At 33.3% G+C, this 19,875-nt stretch overlaps 1 protein-coding gene across 3 annotated transcripts in view; it reads left to right on the top strand.

Moving 5' to 3' along the window:
- Positions 1-548: 548 nt before the first annotated feature.
- GAPcenA (GTPase activating protein and centrosome-associated) overlaps positions 549-19,875 on the top strand; it is a 38,581-nt gene continuing 19,254 nt past the window's right edge. The window contains exons 1-12 of one of the 3 annotated variants that reach the window (XM_090119404.1): positions 549-703; positions 794-943; positions 2,521-2,730; positions 8,023-8,152; positions 8,516-8,702; positions 9,690-9,889; positions 14,452-14,633; positions 14,995-15,120; positions 15,809-15,907; positions 16,383-16,543; positions 16,886-16,988; positions 17,293-17,455. In XM_090119404.1, coding sequence (XP_089975530.1) covers positions 803-943; positions 2,521-2,730; positions 8,023-8,152; positions 8,516-8,702; positions 9,690-9,889; positions 14,452-14,633; positions 14,995-15,120; positions 15,809-15,907; positions 16,383-16,543; positions 16,886-16,988; positions 17,293-17,455 — 1,702 coding nt within the window. In that variant the 5' untranslated portion in view covers positions 549-703; positions 794-802. Of the gene's footprint in view, positions 704-793; positions 944-2,520; positions 2,731-6,372; positions 6,506-8,022; positions 8,153-8,515; positions 8,703-9,689; positions 9,890-14,451; positions 14,634-14,994; positions 15,121-15,808; positions 15,908-16,382; positions 16,544-16,885; positions 16,989-17,292; positions 17,456-19,875 lie in introns of those variants that run through there. The other 2 variants (XM_090119406.1, XM_090119405.1) reach the window with 2 other exon arrangements.

Raw genomic sequence — 19,875 nt, 5'->3', positions numbered from 1 at the left:
TACGTTACGTTATCGTTACCAGTTGCCACAGAACAGTAAATTTTAATTTATCGAAAATCAAACGATTAACGAAGTCTCATTAAACCTTGGCCTTCCTTGGCACATATATTCACCATAATATGGTGATGTATCTATTAATTATAATAAAATGATAGATTAAATTAAACATTGGAATACACGCAAAGTAATAAATAATAGCATATTCCTTCACTATTCCTATAACAACCTACATGCCAATAAGCATCCATAATCCTTTTCCGTGATTCATGTAATTCATTCAAGGGCAAAGTGACAAACATGAATACAGTATACACTCAGAGTATTTGAAAAGGTCTATATTGAAAAAAATGTTACCTGCTCATTTAAATAAACAATGTATGCAAATTGAAGACTTATGTAGAAATAAACATTTTAAGCCCAGCTTTCAAAGTGTAAATAAGCAGATATAGACGGTATCGCACTAATTTATATGTGATTTAATAATTTTCCAATGCGATAAAACATTCATTGCGTAAATTGGCTCATAAGAAATTTGACGTTTTTGACATTTTGTTTGCTTCGGCCGTACAACATTCTTTTTTGGTAAATATATGTACACATAGCTGCCGCATTCGATTTTCCATCGCATTGTTTTCTTTTTTTTATTAAAAATATTTTATTCCTAAAATGTCTTGTTCTCGAAAGAGAACCTAAATATCAATGGGTAAGATTATATAAGCAATAATTTGCGTGTGTATATACATTTTGTATGAAATGTTGGGATAATTGATTGTGAATTGATGTGGTGTTTTAGCAAATAGTGATGGAGTTCAGTGGTCGTCGCACAAATGAGGTTTTGGACCCGGTAGAAATTGAGTTTTTTTCTGATCGATCGCGTACCCCGAGTCCTACACCTGTGTTATCAAGTAATGTGTGTTGTGATCTCGAGGACATATTAAGCGACGTAAGTACTTGCATTGTAAATGATTCTATGCACCTGTGCAGCTTGCAATTGCTGCAATATCTTTATGTTTACACAATTATACTTGTATCTGTTTATAATGTTTGCCGTTTGTTTATATCTACATATTATATACACGTAATTAATTAATGTTGCGACATTTTTTGTTACCTTTAAGTTTACATCCCATAGAGACATTTTATGCATGTTATTGTGAAAATGAAAAAAATTCAAAAGCCTTGTTATGAAAGGAGAACAAAATTAATGAATACTTTAACACAACTGCTGCTTTTGCTGTCTGTCTCTCTATAACTTAAAACTTTGTTCCATCCGGGTATCCCTTGACAGTATCACTACATAGTATAAAACAAAGTCGATTTCCCTGTCCCTATGTCCCTATGTCCTTATGTCCCTATGTCCCTTTGTACGCTTAAATCTTTGAAACTACGCAACGGATTTTGATGCGGTTTTTTTTAATAGATAGAGTGATTCAAGAGGAAGGTTTATATGTATAATAACATCCATTAAATAGTGAAGAAGTACTGTTATTTTTGAGGTTTCTAAAGTGATGTCGTAAAAAATTACATTTTTTCCGCTTACATTGCAAACGCAGGCTTGAACCCTACGAGTTTTATCAAAATAATGTACTAAGTATTATACACATTGAAAAGGTCTATAGAAAAGTCCGCGATGGTATATGTCTATCTCTTATGGATAACCCACAATAACATTTTTTTGTCATTTACTTTTTACGAAAAATAATGGCTAATTTTCGATGCGATTTTAACCAATACAGCATTAATCCTTAACCAATTAAATACCTTGAATACATTGTTCGTTTAATATAGATCTATATGGCCCTTTACACCGTATGATTTAAGTGAATATTTTCGAAGATATTACTTATTATTATTTAAAAATTGCGGGTGATGAATTTGATGCCTGGGTGTCCTGTGATATAAATATTTTATTATACTTATTATCTACTTGGTAAAGCTTTCTTATAGTAAAATAAATTAAAATCAAATAAGGACTTTGCTCTTTAGAACATAAATATAGGTAACACTTTGAAATTAAACAGCTAAAACAATTTATTTATTTCTCATTACAAAACTACACAAGTATATAAGCCTAATATAATATTACCCTTAGGGCCGGCGCCCACTGCCGGCACGGCGTGGCATGGCAGGGCAGAGGATTTTATTACTAATGAAGTTATTTTGAATCTTATTTCAATCAGTTTAGAATTCAAGTTACTTTATTTCGATGCCACGATGCCGCGACGTGTCGCAGGATGCTGCAGCATGACGCGGCACGCCGCAGGATGCGGCGGCATGACGTGTCTTGCTTTGGGGTCGAGGAATTATGATTGCTAGCTAGTTGAAATAAGGTTGAAACTTATGCAGCATTAGTGGGGCTTTTAGCAGGATGCCACGGCATGCCGCGGGATGCCATTGCACGCCGCGGGATGCTCTGCCGTGCCATGCCGTGCCGTGCCGGCAGTGGGCGCCGGCCCTTAAATAAAAAATATATGTTCATCTCTATAAAATATCATGTTTATTGTTACATTCATATTACAGGCTATTTCAGAGTCGTTACAAGGGTCTCTCCGGATCAGTCGCAGTCAGCTAATTAACCAGGAATTAACAATACGCCCTGAGGCTAATATAGAATCGAACGTTCCGGAAGGATTAGATCTCTATAAGGTTATTTTCGAAGTAGAGAGTGATACAGAGACTAGGATGGGCGATGTGGATGGTGCTTCACTGGAGAAACCAACAGCAGATCAAGTGAGTGAAAATTCTGCGCTATTATCTTTTCTATTATGATATGTTTCATATGTATAGGTTAATGGTTCTTAGATTTCTTCTGATATTTTTTAATATGCATCAGAAAGTCCTTTTAGGTATTGGCTTCAAAATTATTATGTTGAAATGAAAATCAAGAAATTCTGTGTTACAGGAATTTCCAAGTAAAATATAGTAGATTCTAGATTGTAGATCGTAGTTACAGTAGTCAAATGGATTTGTATATTTTAAAATTTAATGATATACATATATGTACATACTTATGAAAATTGTTAACTGGATAGGATTGTTTACATCTTGCCTCAACAAGAAGTTATTTCATGTTTCGGCAAACATTGCATTTCACATACCCAAGATGTAAAATTCTTCACACTAAATGAGAAAAATATTGATGGATCCAAGGACAAGAGGATACATGTACGTTTTTTCGGATTACGATTCCTCAAATAATATTCTCGCAATTTCGATATTTTTTATTGTATTAAAATGATAATCATTAACACATTTTAAATGTTACTATCGATTACTATTCCAATAGCTAATTGCTATTGGCATTAGCGGATAACAACGTACGCAATAAATTCGTTATAATATCCTTTGTAACTTTTACCAATTTATTCGACCGTAAAACGTGTAAGTGGGACACCAATTCCCGCGGTAAATTGACTTAACAGTTAACACGATTCGACGGTCGAATCAATGTTGGAAATCACGGACTATGTGAACTTGTACTGTGTAGTTTCAACATTAATTAAATTTCAATTTATTTAAACACAAATATGTAATACAAGAGCGATCGTAATGGGAAGTAGATATCTTTTACGTGGACTAAAACAGATTTATCATTATCAAAATAAATATTCATAAAATTCATACAATATATATACACGCAACGTCTCATTATAAGAAGAAAATTCGATTATGCAGCGGGATTCGAAACCGCGTCCTAAGAGACGCCTGAATTTTTCAAATGTTTATAAACAATGCATTACAATTTTACAAAACTATATATTAAAATATACAGTACTGAGTACTTAAGTCCGGATCTTTCTAAATTCTTATTTTCCTATAGCTTCGTAGACAATAGGTCTTAAGCAGTAAACTATTAAAAGAATTATCAAATTATCCTTTCGCACTTTTTATGTTCTCTGAGTTTGGACTTTTAACTTTCCTTGTTACCATCAGCTAGAACTCCCCAGCTTGTTTTCACATAACATATAAAATCTAATAGTACCATAAAATTTTATTAGTGTACAATCGCCTATAACAATTATTATTAAAGCAATTATTCTTACGTAACATTGATAAAATGCAGAGGGTTGAAACTTGAAGCTGTTGTAAAAACTCCTACCTTAGTAATTGCATTAGGTGTTGAGATTTACATCCACTGTCCACATTGAGAGTAAAGTTTTTATAGGTTACTGGGGCATCATGTTACCCAGATAAATGTTAAAGGTCAGAAGTCCCACATTTCGCTTTATTTTTTCTTAATTCTTTTTTCTTTATTGTGAAACGGCAGCATAGCATCATCATATCATTCGCATTTTTTAATATCACCTACCTTGATGAAAAAATGTTTTAACTCCAATGTTTTGAAGATTAACCATTTCAGTACAGAAAGTAGATACGTACTGAAAGGTCTCGTTCTACTTACTCAGTTAATTCAAAATTACGTGCAATTAATTTATATTTTTGAAAATTTATGGCATAAAAAAATCAACATTGCTTTTGTGTTACTCATTTGAATACTATCGAAAAAGAAATGTTTTTATAACACTTCATCAATCGCATTCTAGTATTATTGTAGATATCAATAAATTTTAGGGTTAATACTTGCTTTAAATTGCATGCGCGTAGAGCTCCAAATAATCTTCATTAAAGATTGTTAAGGATTGTCGGGTCAGTCTACACTTTAGAATAATAAGGCATTTGCTAGACGATACGCCTGTAAGATAGGTGTATCTGGTTACACTTAATCACTTATTTTCTGCGAAACAGAGGGTCAGAGGGTTTTCTTTTAATACTTTAAGTTGAAAGGTAGCTTTTTAATAGTTAGGTCGAAAAGGGTCTCGAAACTCCTACGTACTAATGTATGTAGGAGTTTCGACTTTGCTAATGCAAAGAAATATAAATTATGACAATACGCTTAACACTACACTTATAGTGTAGTAGGAGGTAAGTATACCTACTCAATGCGTTTTTGCGCTCAAAAGCAGTTTTGACCGACGCACTTAGCAAGATTTTGACTGATTTTTGCAGTCAGTAGTGGTTTTATCATTTTGACCAGCAATGCGTTTTCACTGTAACATATATATATTATTATTTAAAACGAATTTATTTATACTACCTACTTGCACGGTGCACCTAGCTTTTATAGGAGATAAACTATAGTCGTAGGTATAATCTCTGTCACGTATCCATTTTCAGGTTCTTCGATTTATTGTATTGATATTCGATCACTATAAAATATTATTACTTTAAATCCGTAATGTGTAGAAAAGAGTTCAATTTCGTCGATAACGTTTCCGTCACTAATTGTATCGATAACAGAAAACATAAATTGTAGCCAGTAAGACATCGCTATCTCAAGTATTCAATACGATAAGTGTTAGTTAATTATCTCGCTTGTTGTGGTTCAGGCGGACTCCATTGTGCGTTCTTTAGTCAGGCAGCTCGGTGGTCGACAGACTTCGTGTTACAAGTGACTAAGAATAACAATTACGTGGACATTTTTTCGTTAAAAGTGTAAAATGTGTTTCGGAAGTGACAACGAACTCACATAGTCGGTGCCTAGTTATTCGAGTTAATTAGGACTAATTGAAAAAGTTTTTGCAGGCGTAAATATGTGGTGAATAGGTGTCTAAATTCCACATATTATAACAATTTTTCGCATTAGTGTTTAATCTATCGAAACCAATATCGCTTTGTTTGCTTAACAAATTCTTAGCAATTTTTAAATGATAGCCGGTTCTTTTAAGTTATTGTTGATAATGAAGCTCCAAACCTAAAGATATATAAAATTAAAAAAAAATGATTAGGGCCTTAAAGGACTGTTTAAGGAGTATAGTTTTAGCAATCAAGCAATAGACCAATAAAGTGTGATCAGTGATCGTTTTAGTAATATTGGTGCTGGGCGGTGTCAGTGATAATGGACCATTAAGAAAGCAATGCCGGTTCTAATTAATGATGTTCGCCAAGGTCGTAGTCAAGGTAAATTAACACCCTCCGTTTGGGTAGTATTAGCAGGAGAGCTATCGATTCTATTTTCGGATACTTTTTTGTTGGGACTACAAATAGTAACCGTTACATATGTTTGTTTGTTTAGCTATCACATTGCTTAGCATAGCTAAGCTATCATATCACATTGTTAAGTAGAATTGTAATCGACAAATTTCCAAATCTGTTCTTAGAATCCTTATCAGGATTTCGTAGCAGTTTCATTTTTAATAAGGTTGATTGATATTTGAAAGCAAAATATATACATTACCATCATAAAACTCTTTCTATTATTATCAGAGTTTAAAATTGTCGACAATATTAATTTGATAACTAACTTGACTTGTGGGTTGGATGAATCACAGGGACACCGTCTGTATCCTTGTACAGTAGTGTTTTGTTATTAGTATTCAATCGTTGACGTGCCTTGTGTTGTGTAAAATATTCATATTATTTAATTGTTAATGTCGTGGGAATTAAAAATATCGTGCGAGTTGTGAAAATGACACACGGGAGCCGGTTGTCTCAAATAATAGTGATGGTAATTATTGTACATCTTGTTCTATTTGATTAAAATTACTAATACTATTCGCAATCAAATTATTATTTATTAATTAATGCTATATGCATGGTAAGTCTATATGTATATTTATTAATTTTTAAATAATAAATCTATCCTGAATCCTGAGTGTTTTCTTTTGTTATAAATTATTAAGTAACTAAAGTCAAAGAGGAATTGTCATATAAATTTATGAAATATAATAGATAAAATATTTGAGAAAGCATACTAAAAATAGAGAATATTCAACAACGAAATTGTAGCAATGCACGACACGTGATTCGAAATTGCACTTGACTTTTTATTAGGTACTTTGATAGTGACGTATATAATACTTTGCTATGTTTTACGTCTTTAACACGTCAGTAACTTTGACGCTAAGAAATTCGTTTCATTTGCCTACTTCCTAAGCATGGTTTGGTTTATGACGTCATTTTATTACAGTGCAGCCTAGTGATGTAAGAAGATTGTCGTAGTTATGCCTATGAATTTAACAGTATAAAATATGTTATACAAATGTATACTCTTGGGCCAAAGGCGAAGTATCGAAAGTAACTTGGCATATTATGAACATATCGGCTTATGAGGAGATATCATGCCAATTTTGCCACAGGGACAAGTAGTGGGCATATGCATCTATTATAACACTAAGCTGATGTTAATTTATTAAAACTATGTTTATGTGTAGCGCCAAGTAAAAGGCTTTCTATTTATTTTTTACTTCGGTAAAACAACTTATTATAATAAAGATACTAGAGGTTAAAATTATTTCAAGCACAAGAAGCACTTTATTTTTAAGTAGTTGTGTTCACACTGTGTTCTGCTATATTTTTGTGTAGTCAAAAACTAAGATCGAACTCAAGATTCTATGCTGTTTCAATGTAGAAGTCTAAGATACTATCTTACTTGACTATCTTAAGTCATTTATTTATAATGAGATAGGATTTGTTTACATTACATAGGGTTGGTGTCGGTACTTAAAATATGTATAAACACTGCCGCAATTTGCATCTGTTTCCAGTTTTACCGAGTCATCTGAGAATTTGCAATAAATTGTTAGATACCGGTTTTATCGAAGATACGTAGAACATTCATAGTTATGAATGCTATTTAATGGTATCGGGAAGATTTCCCGTTAAAGGAAACAATATAGCTAATTTAATTCAGTTGGTAGATATGAAATTAGAAGAAGGAAAAGTTTTACAACGTAGACCTTTACATGGTGCTGAATAAGGATATAAAATATTTACGCATTGAAATAAATTGTACTTAGAAAAGTTTAAGGGTGTGACACCCTTAAACTTTTCTAAGTACAATTTATTTCTCAAAAAGCATTGACCAGATTATCCCATCTCTAATTCAAGACATAAAAATACACATTTGTCTTCTTTTATTGCACAGATGTGTAAATTATTCCTTATCCTACACCTTTTTCTAAATAAATTACGCCGTAAATCTCACGTTAATTACGAGTGATACATACTGATGTTATTTTGTAGGATTCCTGCCGCCTCGTCGGAGGTTCGAAGTTCTACGAGGTGATGGACGGGTCCACTTCTGCCGATATATCGACACCATCACCCACGGAGAAACAGGACCACATGAAACCGACTGAGAGTGATGATGAAGGTGAGGAAGATTGTTTACATTTTTTGCGAGATTGACTAATAAGATGGTGAATTGTATAGCTTTATAGTCGTAAAAATAAGCATATGAATGTTTTGTTTGTGTAATATGTATATCTTTTAATGGAGATGGACATGTGTACTTCTACATTATAAAAGGGTGCATCACTTTAATTCTGCTTTGAAATGCTCATTATTTTTTAGTAGTGAATTTGCGAACGACATGACTTTTTCACTGGCGGCTAGCTTAAAAAGCATAAGTTCGTCTATATATTATTAAGTAATGTTTTTAGAATAAAATTGCACTATTGCTTCTAAGAACTAACCTATTATTCCCTAGAACTTCTTAAATAATTTCTTCCTTCAGTATCAGATGTGGACCAAGAGTGCACGGTGTTCTGCGGCGTCAGTTACCTGGGCGCGCAGAACATCGCCGACCCCAAGTCGGAGACGGACATACAGAGGATCATGAATGAGCTCAGCTCCATGCCAGAGAACAGAGATGGCATCGCCGTGTCTATATCTATACCGGTCTGCTCGCAGGGACTTGTTGTGTAAGTATTAAATATTAGGTCGAGTTTCAAGAGTAGCTAACATTGATATTTAATGACGGTTAAATTAGGAACATTAGAATTCTTTATGAACGAATGCTTGACGGTTAAATCATGATTTCATACACAAAGAACAGTACAATTCTGTATGAATGAATGCTCGTATTATCTGAAGCCGTATGACTGTTAAAAATGTGTTTAATTCTATGTAATCTTTTGGTAGGGTTAGGTTTTGGTTGTTGGTCAAGCATCTATCTAATTCAATATCGAGATTGGTTGTTATTGATGAGATAATAATTGTCAGTTTATATTTCGGATAAATAACAATTTTCCTATTCAAAACTAATTATATATATGGGAATGGTATCGCAGCTTTCTTATATTTTCTGTTTAGCTTACCTGTGTTAAAATGGCGAGAAATGTATAATAATGTCAAATAATTTGGAAAATCCAAAAGTGCACGCCTCATAATTTTTTTTTAATAATTATTTATTAATTATTATTTTTGTTTATTTAATAACAATTAAACCACATCGAATCAGACCCTGAAAAATGAAAGGGTTCTATTCCTGAGCATACTCAAGCGTAAGAGAAAAAAAAAGACTCGATTAGTAAAGTATTTCGGTCGCTATCGTGTTAACAAGAAAAAGGATCCGCACATACAGACACACGGACGTCCAAGACAGAACTTTTTTAAACTGTTTTTTAACTAGTTTAAATAACAAAAATGACATCAAAAATATCATGAATGTTAAAAATAGTGTTTTTTCTTAATATGTGTGTGTATGTATTATCTTACAAGTGCAATGTATGATACATAAAGACATTTTAAGTTTGAAAAATCAGATGTTTTGCGCGAAGTGACAGTAGTACCCACCTCAACGCTTCGCTTATGAGGCGTGCAATAGGTTATCAGGAATATTTTCAGCAAGCGTCGACACCGTTTTTAACATTGCTCAATTAACTAAAAAATATTATCCGTTCGTACAGCTTGTACCAAGCGGACACGAACAGCGTGATGGCGCGCTACGCGGTGAACCGCATCTCGTTCTACGCGCGCGGTTCTGCCGGTTCGCCCGTCGCGTCGTGCTTCGCGTTCACGTGGTCGCACGGGGAGACCCGCGAGTCGGCTGTGTACAGGTGCCACGTGTTCCGCTGCCACATCGCGGAGGCCGTCACGCAGGTGTCCAGTGAGTATATAGACCAAGAAGCTTATATTATTATCTAATACACTGAAGATTTCAGTATGAACATTAACTTGTAACAAGAAAATATGACCTTGAATGACGCCTGTATGTTTTTTTATCCCTTTCACACCCACTTGCCAAGTTAGGTATACACTCACTATCATGCAGCGTAAATGCCAAGTGGTGGCTATTGGCTACCACGTATTTTGCTACCACATCGTCACCCACACCCTTCTTACATACACAAACACAACCCACCGTGTCACGTGTTCATACGTGCACATTTTCCCACACGCACGCGTATATTGCAATATATTGCATATGTACGAAGATATGGAATCCTGCATGATTAAACCTACCCTCAAAGGATTGGGTCCGTCCCAAAACATAATCTTGTACTCGCATTCTTTTGGAAATTGCATTAGTATTTCAATCTTTTAGAAACAAATTCTACCAATTATATTATTCCTGTAAATTCTAAAAAAATATTAAAAATTGCTGCTATATTGATCCTGAACGTCTTTTAATGACGAATATATTTCACAACTTTAATCATATTGTCCCAACCTCACTATAATTTATCAACGCACACTCATTATTTATTATTGCATGGGATATTTCTAATGCGTGATTCATATACTAACCCTAAGAATAAAATTTATATTGTATTTTATTGCACGCCTCATAAGCGAAGCGTTGAGGTGGGTACTACTGTCGCTTCGCGCAAAACATCTGATTTTTCAAACTTAAAATGTCTTTATGTATCATACATTGCACTTGTAAGATAATACATACACACACATATTAAGAAAAAACACTATTTTTAACGTTCATGATATTTTTGATGACATTTTTGTTATTTAAACTAGTTAAAAAACAGTTTAAAAAAGTTCTGTCTTGGACGTCCGTGTGTCTGTATGTGCGGATCCTTTTTCTTGTTAACACGATAGCGACCGAAATACTTTACTAATCGAGTCTTTTTTTTTCTCTTACGCTTGAGTATGCTCAGGAATAGAACCCTTTCATTTTTCAGGGTCTGATTCGATGTGGTTTAATTGTTATTAAATAAACAAAAATAATAATTAAAAATATTTATTAAAAAAAAATTATGAGGCGTGCACTTTTGGATTTTCCAAATTATTTTTATTTTATTTTTCTTAAATTTAATAGAGACTAATGAGTGTGTCAACTGAGAAGTTACAAAAAAAATTTGATTGGAAGTTCTTATATTTAATTTTTAGAGCAAAAATAAAATAAATAATAGCACAATGCGAGTTTAAAATTAATTGCGAAATCTTATCAAAGTCAATTTCTTATCTTCTGCAATTGCTGATCATTTCACTAATAAACAAAAATATCATTGATAATGATATTTTTGCTAGTAACCAGCGTGATTGAGGAGTGCGTTATTTAACATTAATATTAACCCAAGCATTACTGAAAAACAACCCTATATCAAAACAGTAAGGTTGTAAATCCTTTTCCATATGTATGACAGATGTTAGTCGAATCATGTAATATTAGTTGTAGCAATCATTTCGGCACACATTACAATGAGCTGTTTAAATAATAGAAAACAGTCTACTACCAGATATCAAACATATCACTTGGTAATTTAAAAATAATATTTTTTAAACCAATGATTTGGTAATTAGCAGAATTTATTTCGGAATTCGGTAAGAAGACTCAGATAAATCTTTATATATAAAATTCTCGTGTCACAATGTTAGTCTGCATACTCCTCCGAAACGGGTGGACCGATTCTCATGAAATTTTCTGTGCATATCGGGTAAGTCTGAGAATCGGCCAACATCTATTTTTCATATGTACCACGGGCGAAGCCGGGGCGAACCGCTAGTAATTATATATAAATAGAATTTATGACATGCTATGTTTAACTTACAAACGATATAATAATGTGTAGGTATTCTGTAATAGGTAGTAATGTGTATTCTGTAATCTGATCATGTTCAAAATTCCTTTAGGTCAATTCAATTTTTTCAAGGTATAAAAAATACAATCAGCATAATAATTATCATTTTCATAATAATTATATGTGTAACACAACAATTTGTGTTACATTGAGATGGAGATTAATGTCATTTGTTAATTTATCTTATTAATGTATTACAACATTGTTACGATTCTGATAGTAAAATATAACATTACCGTGTCCGTATTCTGAAACATAAGTTTATAATATAGTCTGTACAGTTTGTTCAAACGATTTTGTATATGGAAGGTCAAGGACAAAAAGTATCCGCTCTAAATAATGCGTATAGAGGCAACTCAGTATGAAGGTAATGTGTTGTAGAGGTCAATATTATGCTCTCTTAGAGAATACATTGTTGTATATTATTTATAGAGCAATTACTTGTACTATTTATTACTTTAACTTATGAATAATTTATGATCAGAATAAGGCTCTTGAAAAAAAAAAGTATACTTGAAGCATATGCATGCGTGATTTTAATTAAAAATGATCTATTTTAAATTTTGTGCGAACCTCTGAATTTTGTATGTAAACACGTCAATATAAATGACAAATTGCTATCTAAAAATGGTATCGCTATATGTATTATCAATTCTGGTGTACTCTATACGCTCTCGGCTTATCTTTATGTTTGGATTTGTTTGTTTTATACATTTACAAGCAATGGTCGGGATAACTAGCCTGTAGTTGTGAAAAGAGTTTCTCTTGTGGTAGTTATGTGTGATAATTAAAAATATTGATTAATCTAAAAGTCAAGTTAAATCAGTGTATTTGTTATGTGAATATTAATGTATATACATTATACATATAGTAAAGGATATTTTTTACGGTTTTGTTCTTTGTCCTAATATTTTTATTTTTCGGTAAGTAGGTGTGAAGCATACAATTCATAGTAGAGTTAATTATTTTTTAGATTATATTATATGTAAAAGTATATACATTGGATAAGAAAATTGTGTACGTTTATCACCTGTTACGCCCACTACTTTATAGTGGAAAATATGTAATTTTATTTCGATACAAATGTTAAAATCGCATTAATTAGTAAATATTAATGATCCTTTTACTGCTTGCTCTATTTAAGAATATTTAATACAATTAATATCCTAAACAGAGGCGGCTCGTGACAAAATTTTATGGGTGTTCACTTGAAATAAAACACTGAAAATACATGGTGTAAATCAGTACAATTTATTAAAAAAAAATATATATATAGATTCCGGGATTCAGGGATTCCGAAGACTCATCATGCCCCCATAAAGCAATTTGAAATGCACCACAAAATACGACACAATCTATTAACCTTCGTAAAATATGTCTGTTTTCATCGACACGGTCATTGAACTCGCGTATTGACTTTCGGTAGGTACCTACGCGGAATCTAGTGCTTTACGAATGTCTTGTCGTCCCGCGTCCGATAGACGCCAATTGCAGTTCATTCAACAAATGGTACCGAGATTGTGAATGTTTTTTCATCTTGATTGAAAGATGAGCTAAGTCGTCTACGCCCGTTTCAGTCCAAGCACTCTCACCTGACACCTCCGCCGGCCGCGCCCGCTTTAAATAAAAGACACGGAAAACAAAATAGTTTGTTGCTTTCATCACAACCACACAACCACGGTGTTTTCACATATTGTTCAGATTTAAACACACGCGTATATGTTTTCGTTTTTGTCGTACATTTTTGCGTAAGATCAAGTTCAGGCCGTGGCGGTCCCTTAGCTTTACATTCAAGCCGAATTTGTAACGTTTTATCACACTTTTTAATGAAAGCCACATTATAATTATTGTTCATTTTAACACTCACAAGTAATACTGATAACTACAGGCTATTTCAACACGTATTTTATAATTTTAATTAGAAAATTGCATGAATCGCGCGCGAGCATTGAAGTTGACTCGAGTGTTTGTTTATATTAATAGAAGTGGTAACTGGCAACGTCGCGCCGCGCCGCGCGCGCTATCGCTGTCCTGCCGGGCGGTAAAAACGAACCGGCAACGTTTGCGGGTGCGCCGCTCCGAATTTTGCTACTTTTTCATAGAAAATCTTTTGTTTCACGCGCAGGGCTTTGGCAAAACCCTCTCTTTCACTCCTATTGGATTTCGTATTAGGAAATGTACTAAATCTTTTTTCATTGGATCGCAATCGTGAGCGCACCGCTTCGCGCGTTACATTAATACAGTAGGTATTATACAGGTGTATGGGATGATGGAATGATGGATATATTCATTGGTATTAACAGTAGTTTCAAAGATTACGATTGATTTTAAATAGTAATAATTAATGTTAATAATTAAATTAAGGAGTATGATTTTATTATAATTATTTATGGGAGTTCACTGCACCAGCGCTCCTTAGGGCGAGCCGCCTCTGATCCTAAATCCTTGTGGCGTACTAAATTTTTTATAAATGAAGCGTGGATAGTACGATATTCAGATCCGAGATATAATATCTCAATTAGAAACTATATTTTATCTATAAAAATATTGTTCGGTTTATTATAACTATTTCATACTAATATACGTTAATGAATTAATTAGTTCCAATGCATAAGCGTAACATTTCTTCCAGGTTGTTTCGCCAAAGCGTTCGAGAGGATACCGCGCTCCATGGCGTCTTCCCTCGTAGGGGATCTGAGCGCAGCGCCCTCTATGACGGGATCCCTCACTGAGGGCCTGGGACCAGCTGCTCCACCCATGCAGTTGATGCATGTGCTGGAGTGCACTGTGGATATCAAGGAGACTGATGCTAAGGTAACTGGAGTAGGGAAAAGATCTGTTAGGATTATGGGCATAAAAACTGGCCAATGTGATCATTTCTTGGGATCATCTTTTGGGATATCGTGGCCATTGTAATAGAGAGGATTTGAAGTCTTCGTGGCATAATGAAACACATTGCCCTCTTGAATCTAAAAGTATTACTGACTGTAACCCATACTGATAAATTTAAATTCAGTAAATGCACAATTAAAAATTAAAGCTTCATAAGTTTTCCCTATAGCTTCTTTTTTCTCTTATTCTCATCTTACAAAATGCATAAGTGCGATAAGGAAAAATGTGCAATGAAGTATTGTCCTTCATTATAATTTAAGTTACTATGCAATTTATATTTCAGGGTACATTCAGCCACGTGCCCAAAGAGCGTCTCGGATACAAGCTGCGCGGTGGCATCGATAAACAGGTCACAATCAACGTGAAGCAAGTCACGAATAATGTACAGACCGACTCTGATGATATGACGGTCAGTTTTATTGTTGTTTACTATTACCTCGTGTTTGATTTTACGTGAGTATTTTATTGTAGAAATTAAAGACTTACCGATTTTAAACGCGATTTATTCAATATATTATTTTCAGCGAGTTAGGTCACGGGAAGTCTTGTTTTCTATTGCTTTTTGTATGTGTATGTATCATTAAGACACATATTTCATTTTTTTATTGGTATTGAGAAAATGCCGGAAATTCAAACACTTATGCTACCGTCTATATATGAGGGCTTCCTCAATAGTATGTTAGTACGTTCAGTAAAAATTTTTGTAGTAAATTGCTCCTGAGTAATGGTTAAAATACATTCATCAATTTATTAAGGAAAATATACGCAATAATATCTAACGTAACAGGAAGAATCAGTTTATATGATTTATCACAGCACAATACGGTAAATAATATTGACCTAGGAACATTATCCTTATAAATTCCTAACCTATCAATTTGTATATTTTTTATTTGCTTGAAGATAAAGTAATAATTTATCGCACAATTTATTTCAATTTTTTAATTAAAAAAAAGCGGTCTATACAAATATTTTTAAATCAAAAAATATCTCAAACAATGATGAAAAATTTGAGGTTTAACCATTATAATCATCACTCATACGCTTTATATGTTTCATATGTTATTCAAATTGTTAATATTTTGTTTATATTGCAGGTCTCTTACACAGGAGGCCTTTACATTGAACGATGCTTCGGGATCCTTTTAGCACCCGGGCGGAGTGTCAAACATTCCGATATGCAGTTACTTGAGATGGTAAGTTAGGACAGACTTATTTTAACAATATAAGAGTACACTACCGTAATTTAGCAGTTTTAACATTACACCGAAATAACACCAGCATGAAATTTATCCTTATTCTTTCTGTAATAGAGTGCATTTTCGCAGAAGCGCGATTTCTATACCAATATAAATTACCACATAGAAATTCAAACCTATCCCCATCTAATAATAATTACATGGTGCGCGATTGCAATCGTATCAAATGCATCCTGTACATATATCATAATACTCTTATACGACACCGAAATTGTACCCTATTTCGAGACCAATAGAGTACAAGTTCGCAAGTAACCTACTCTGCACAATATCGAAAATACTACATTCAAAACAATACCCCATTCCCTTGCATATAGAACTCACATTCGCAAGTGACTGACTTTACACCACACCGAAAATACTACATTCAAAACTATACCCTATTCGATTACAATAGAGTACATTTCCCCAGGTGAGTGGCTCATCCGGTGGCTCCGGGTGTGCAGTATGCGCTCTATGGAATGCTGGAGAATCGGCATTAGCTGCTTTCAATGTAGCAAGTGGGGACGGGGCGCCGGCGTATATGTCGCTGGCGTTGGATCTTGTTATAAGGGGCATACGGGATCCGCTGCGGTTAGTTGAAATAAATAAATAGTTGATATATTATGTAGATTTAATCTAGTGTTGTGCTTGTAAATGAATTAAGTCATGAATCCAAAACAATATTAAAATTAATCGCTGTTTGTTTGCCTCGCTAAAATCAAGTCAATCAGGACCAATTTTGATAATAAATAAATAAATTAAAAGATAAAATAAAAAAAATGTTCTATGGCGTAGCGAATTTTGCTGGTTCTGCTTATTAAATAAAGTTAAACATAGCAAAACAAAAAGGGTGGATTCATTTTGTGCGGTGTGTTAGGTTTGCGTGTAGATGGACACGTCATGCTTTTTTTGACAATATTGAATATTTTACAGGTTAGTTATTGAAACACCTGTGAAAGTGTACCCACCAACCGAGAGATTCTGGTACTACTCAAAGCGGCCTTTAGTGCAACAGTTTTTCATCAATTTGAAAGAGGTACATTACATTTGATTTTTATTTAGCCTTTATATAATTTGTTAAACAGATCTAATGCATAATGTATTGTAATTTTGAGATAAGAACGTTGATATGGTGTAGTTTATAAGAAATACTTTTTCAATTTTTGTAATATTCATAATGGGGTCAGATTATTCTGTCCACGATAAATAATTTACATCTTAACACCAGTTTATAATCAGATATAACATAGTGAAAGTCAATATAGATAAAATAAGCTTATTTAAATTTACACTTTACAGACTATATTATGATTAATCCTAATAATAATTAACCCCTCCAGTCAGTGGACTCGCTCGGCCAGCTACAATACGAAGTAGCAAGTGTAGAAACATCTGGTGAATTGGACAGATCTCGTCTCAACCTACCCCTGTCTCTATCGAGCCTGCTGCCCTCCCCCCTCTCCGCCGCGCCAGCACCCCCCTCGCCCTCCGAACCGGACTCTGGTAAGTAAAGAAGTAATATGGTTCTGTTCTCTTGGGAGGACATGGCAACGTCGCTTGCTGAAGTAAGATGTAACTTGCGACGGGATGGCAACGTCGCCATTATACATGTTTATACCATTAACCGCGTGGATACGTAGCTGGTGACGTAGCCAGTCTTGAAGAGAAATTTTATTTATTCGACGGATTGTTTAGTAGACAAAAATAATTCGTTTAAAAATTAGTCTTGAACTTGAAGTGTCATTTCATCAGAAGTATAGGTAAACCAGAATCTGATGGCAATTAGGGAAATCAAAATTTTGAGTGTGCAACCCTAGGGAAAATGGACTGAACGATCTTGATACTGCTTATTTTTTATTTTGTCCTCAATATCATTAGTCACATTACATAAGTGGCTATACTTATATAATAATGAGATATCCACTAAATATTATGTAGGTACATACAAGTTACATGTATAATATACATATTATTTTTATATAGGTAATACATATTATTATTTACACATACCTATATTTGTATATTCATTATCATTATGCCATGTGAAAATATGGATGTAATGATAAGGCAGATCAAAACTAGATTACTTATAATTTATTATAAATTAAAATAAAACTGTTTAGGTATTTTCGTAAGTATTAAGTATTAATAGATATACACATTATAAAATTGACTTGGACAGCTTTTACTTGACGAATAGCCGTATTGGAAACTCCTGTAATAAGTTTTCATAAAATTATATTGTAAACAACAGTCAACAAACAATATTATAGTTACCTAAGATAGTTACCTACATATAATATTTTTAATTTAAAGTATCAAAACGGGTAAGGCCAATTGACCAATAAAATATTCAAAATTGAAAATTGTGATGTGTTTGACCCTTCTTCATCGAATGTTTTTCTATACACATTATAAACAACAACTCTTGCTTGTGATCGCAGCGGCTTTTTCGACATTTTCAAAGATTTTTTAGACAAAATCCTAAAAATTATTCATCAATTGCAAAGAAGACAAATAATTTGACAACCAATTTGATATTGTCAAATAAAGTTGCCATATGAAAATCTATTATTTCTTAAGGTGATTGCAACGATCTGTTCCCAGCCAATATCCCGCTAGATGGCGCTGAATTCTACATTTCTAGTTTATTTGAGTTTTTGCGTAATTGGAATAGTCATCAAACCTAGGAATAGTCATGGCGGTTACTGAATATTATATTTTATTGAAATATGTTATATCATTGCCTTAAAATCCACCCAATTCGGTAAAATTATGCGTTTTAACATCTGTCATTGCATACAGGGTCGTTTACACACACAGACGTATACAAAAATGATAAAGATTTAACTCTAGATGGCGTGAATGTAAAGCGCGTCACACACGGTGAAGATACTACCTATAATATTTTATCTAATCTAGTAATATTTTATATTACAGTATCTTAAGGTATCCGGTATCAGCGTTCTGACAATCATTTTTCTTTTTTCGCTGTAGAACCGCCATCCTGTTACAAATGACCCACAAAGGAGAATGACCACGGGTGGTATCGGTAAAATTTTAGTTGTGCCACGTATTCGTTATATTGTTAATTCCTATTTGTATTTATAATGATCATATGTATCAATATTAAGTCTTAATTAAACCGGATAAATTGAAATAATAGTAAAAGTAAAAGTTTTTCTTTTGAAACATGTATGACTACGTATGGAATCGGTAAAATACTAGTTGTGTCACGTGTTCGTGATATTGTTAATTCCTATTTGTATTTATAATGATCATATTTATCACTATTAAGTTGTAATTATACCGAATAAATAGAAATAAAAGTAAAAGTTTTGTTTTGACACATACCTATATCTATCTCTCTTGCAAACGTCATATGTCATAGTTTCTATTTGAAATGTCAAATGAATGTGTTCGACGCATTGTTCGATGTTATTTTGAAATAATGTTTAAATTACGATTTACTTTTCACATTTGTCTTGTAAATTAAAATATTACCTATGTAATAAATGTAAAACTTAACGTTCATCGTTAGTTTAAACTCGATTAAGTAGTTTTTTGAAGTGTTGAATAAAACTATTGTTTTATTTTTATTGTCGCGAACTGCGGCTTATTTACATAAAAACTTTAATCATATCTAAAAGTACTAACATCAAGCTTTAAATTGAGCTATATTTCATCTTGACACAATAAGTTTGATTGCGATACCAAGTGCCATAGTCACTTGGGCAATCTCCTGTGGTTTTCATTTTTCTGTATGGGTAGACAAAACTTCAAAACGCCACCTGCTACGGTTTATATTATTATGAACGATTAGCTTTCCGCCCGCATTTTAAAAAAAAAACCCGTATAGTTCCCGTTCCCGTGGGGTTTCCGGGATAAAACCTATTCAATGTGTCCAAGTTACGTTCTATATG

This window comes from Colias eurytheme, chromosome 3, assembly GCF_061535395.1.
Source record: "Colias eurytheme isolate Ceu_HAF_F1 chromosome 3, ilColEury1 Martin Lab GWU primary, whole genome shotgun sequence".
Taxonomy (NCBI): domain Eukaryota; kingdom Metazoa; phylum Arthropoda; class Insecta; order Lepidoptera; family Pieridae; genus Colias; species Colias eurytheme.
Note: the sequence above shows the minus strand (reverse complement) of the source record. Positions and strands in the feature narration are given on the sequence as shown.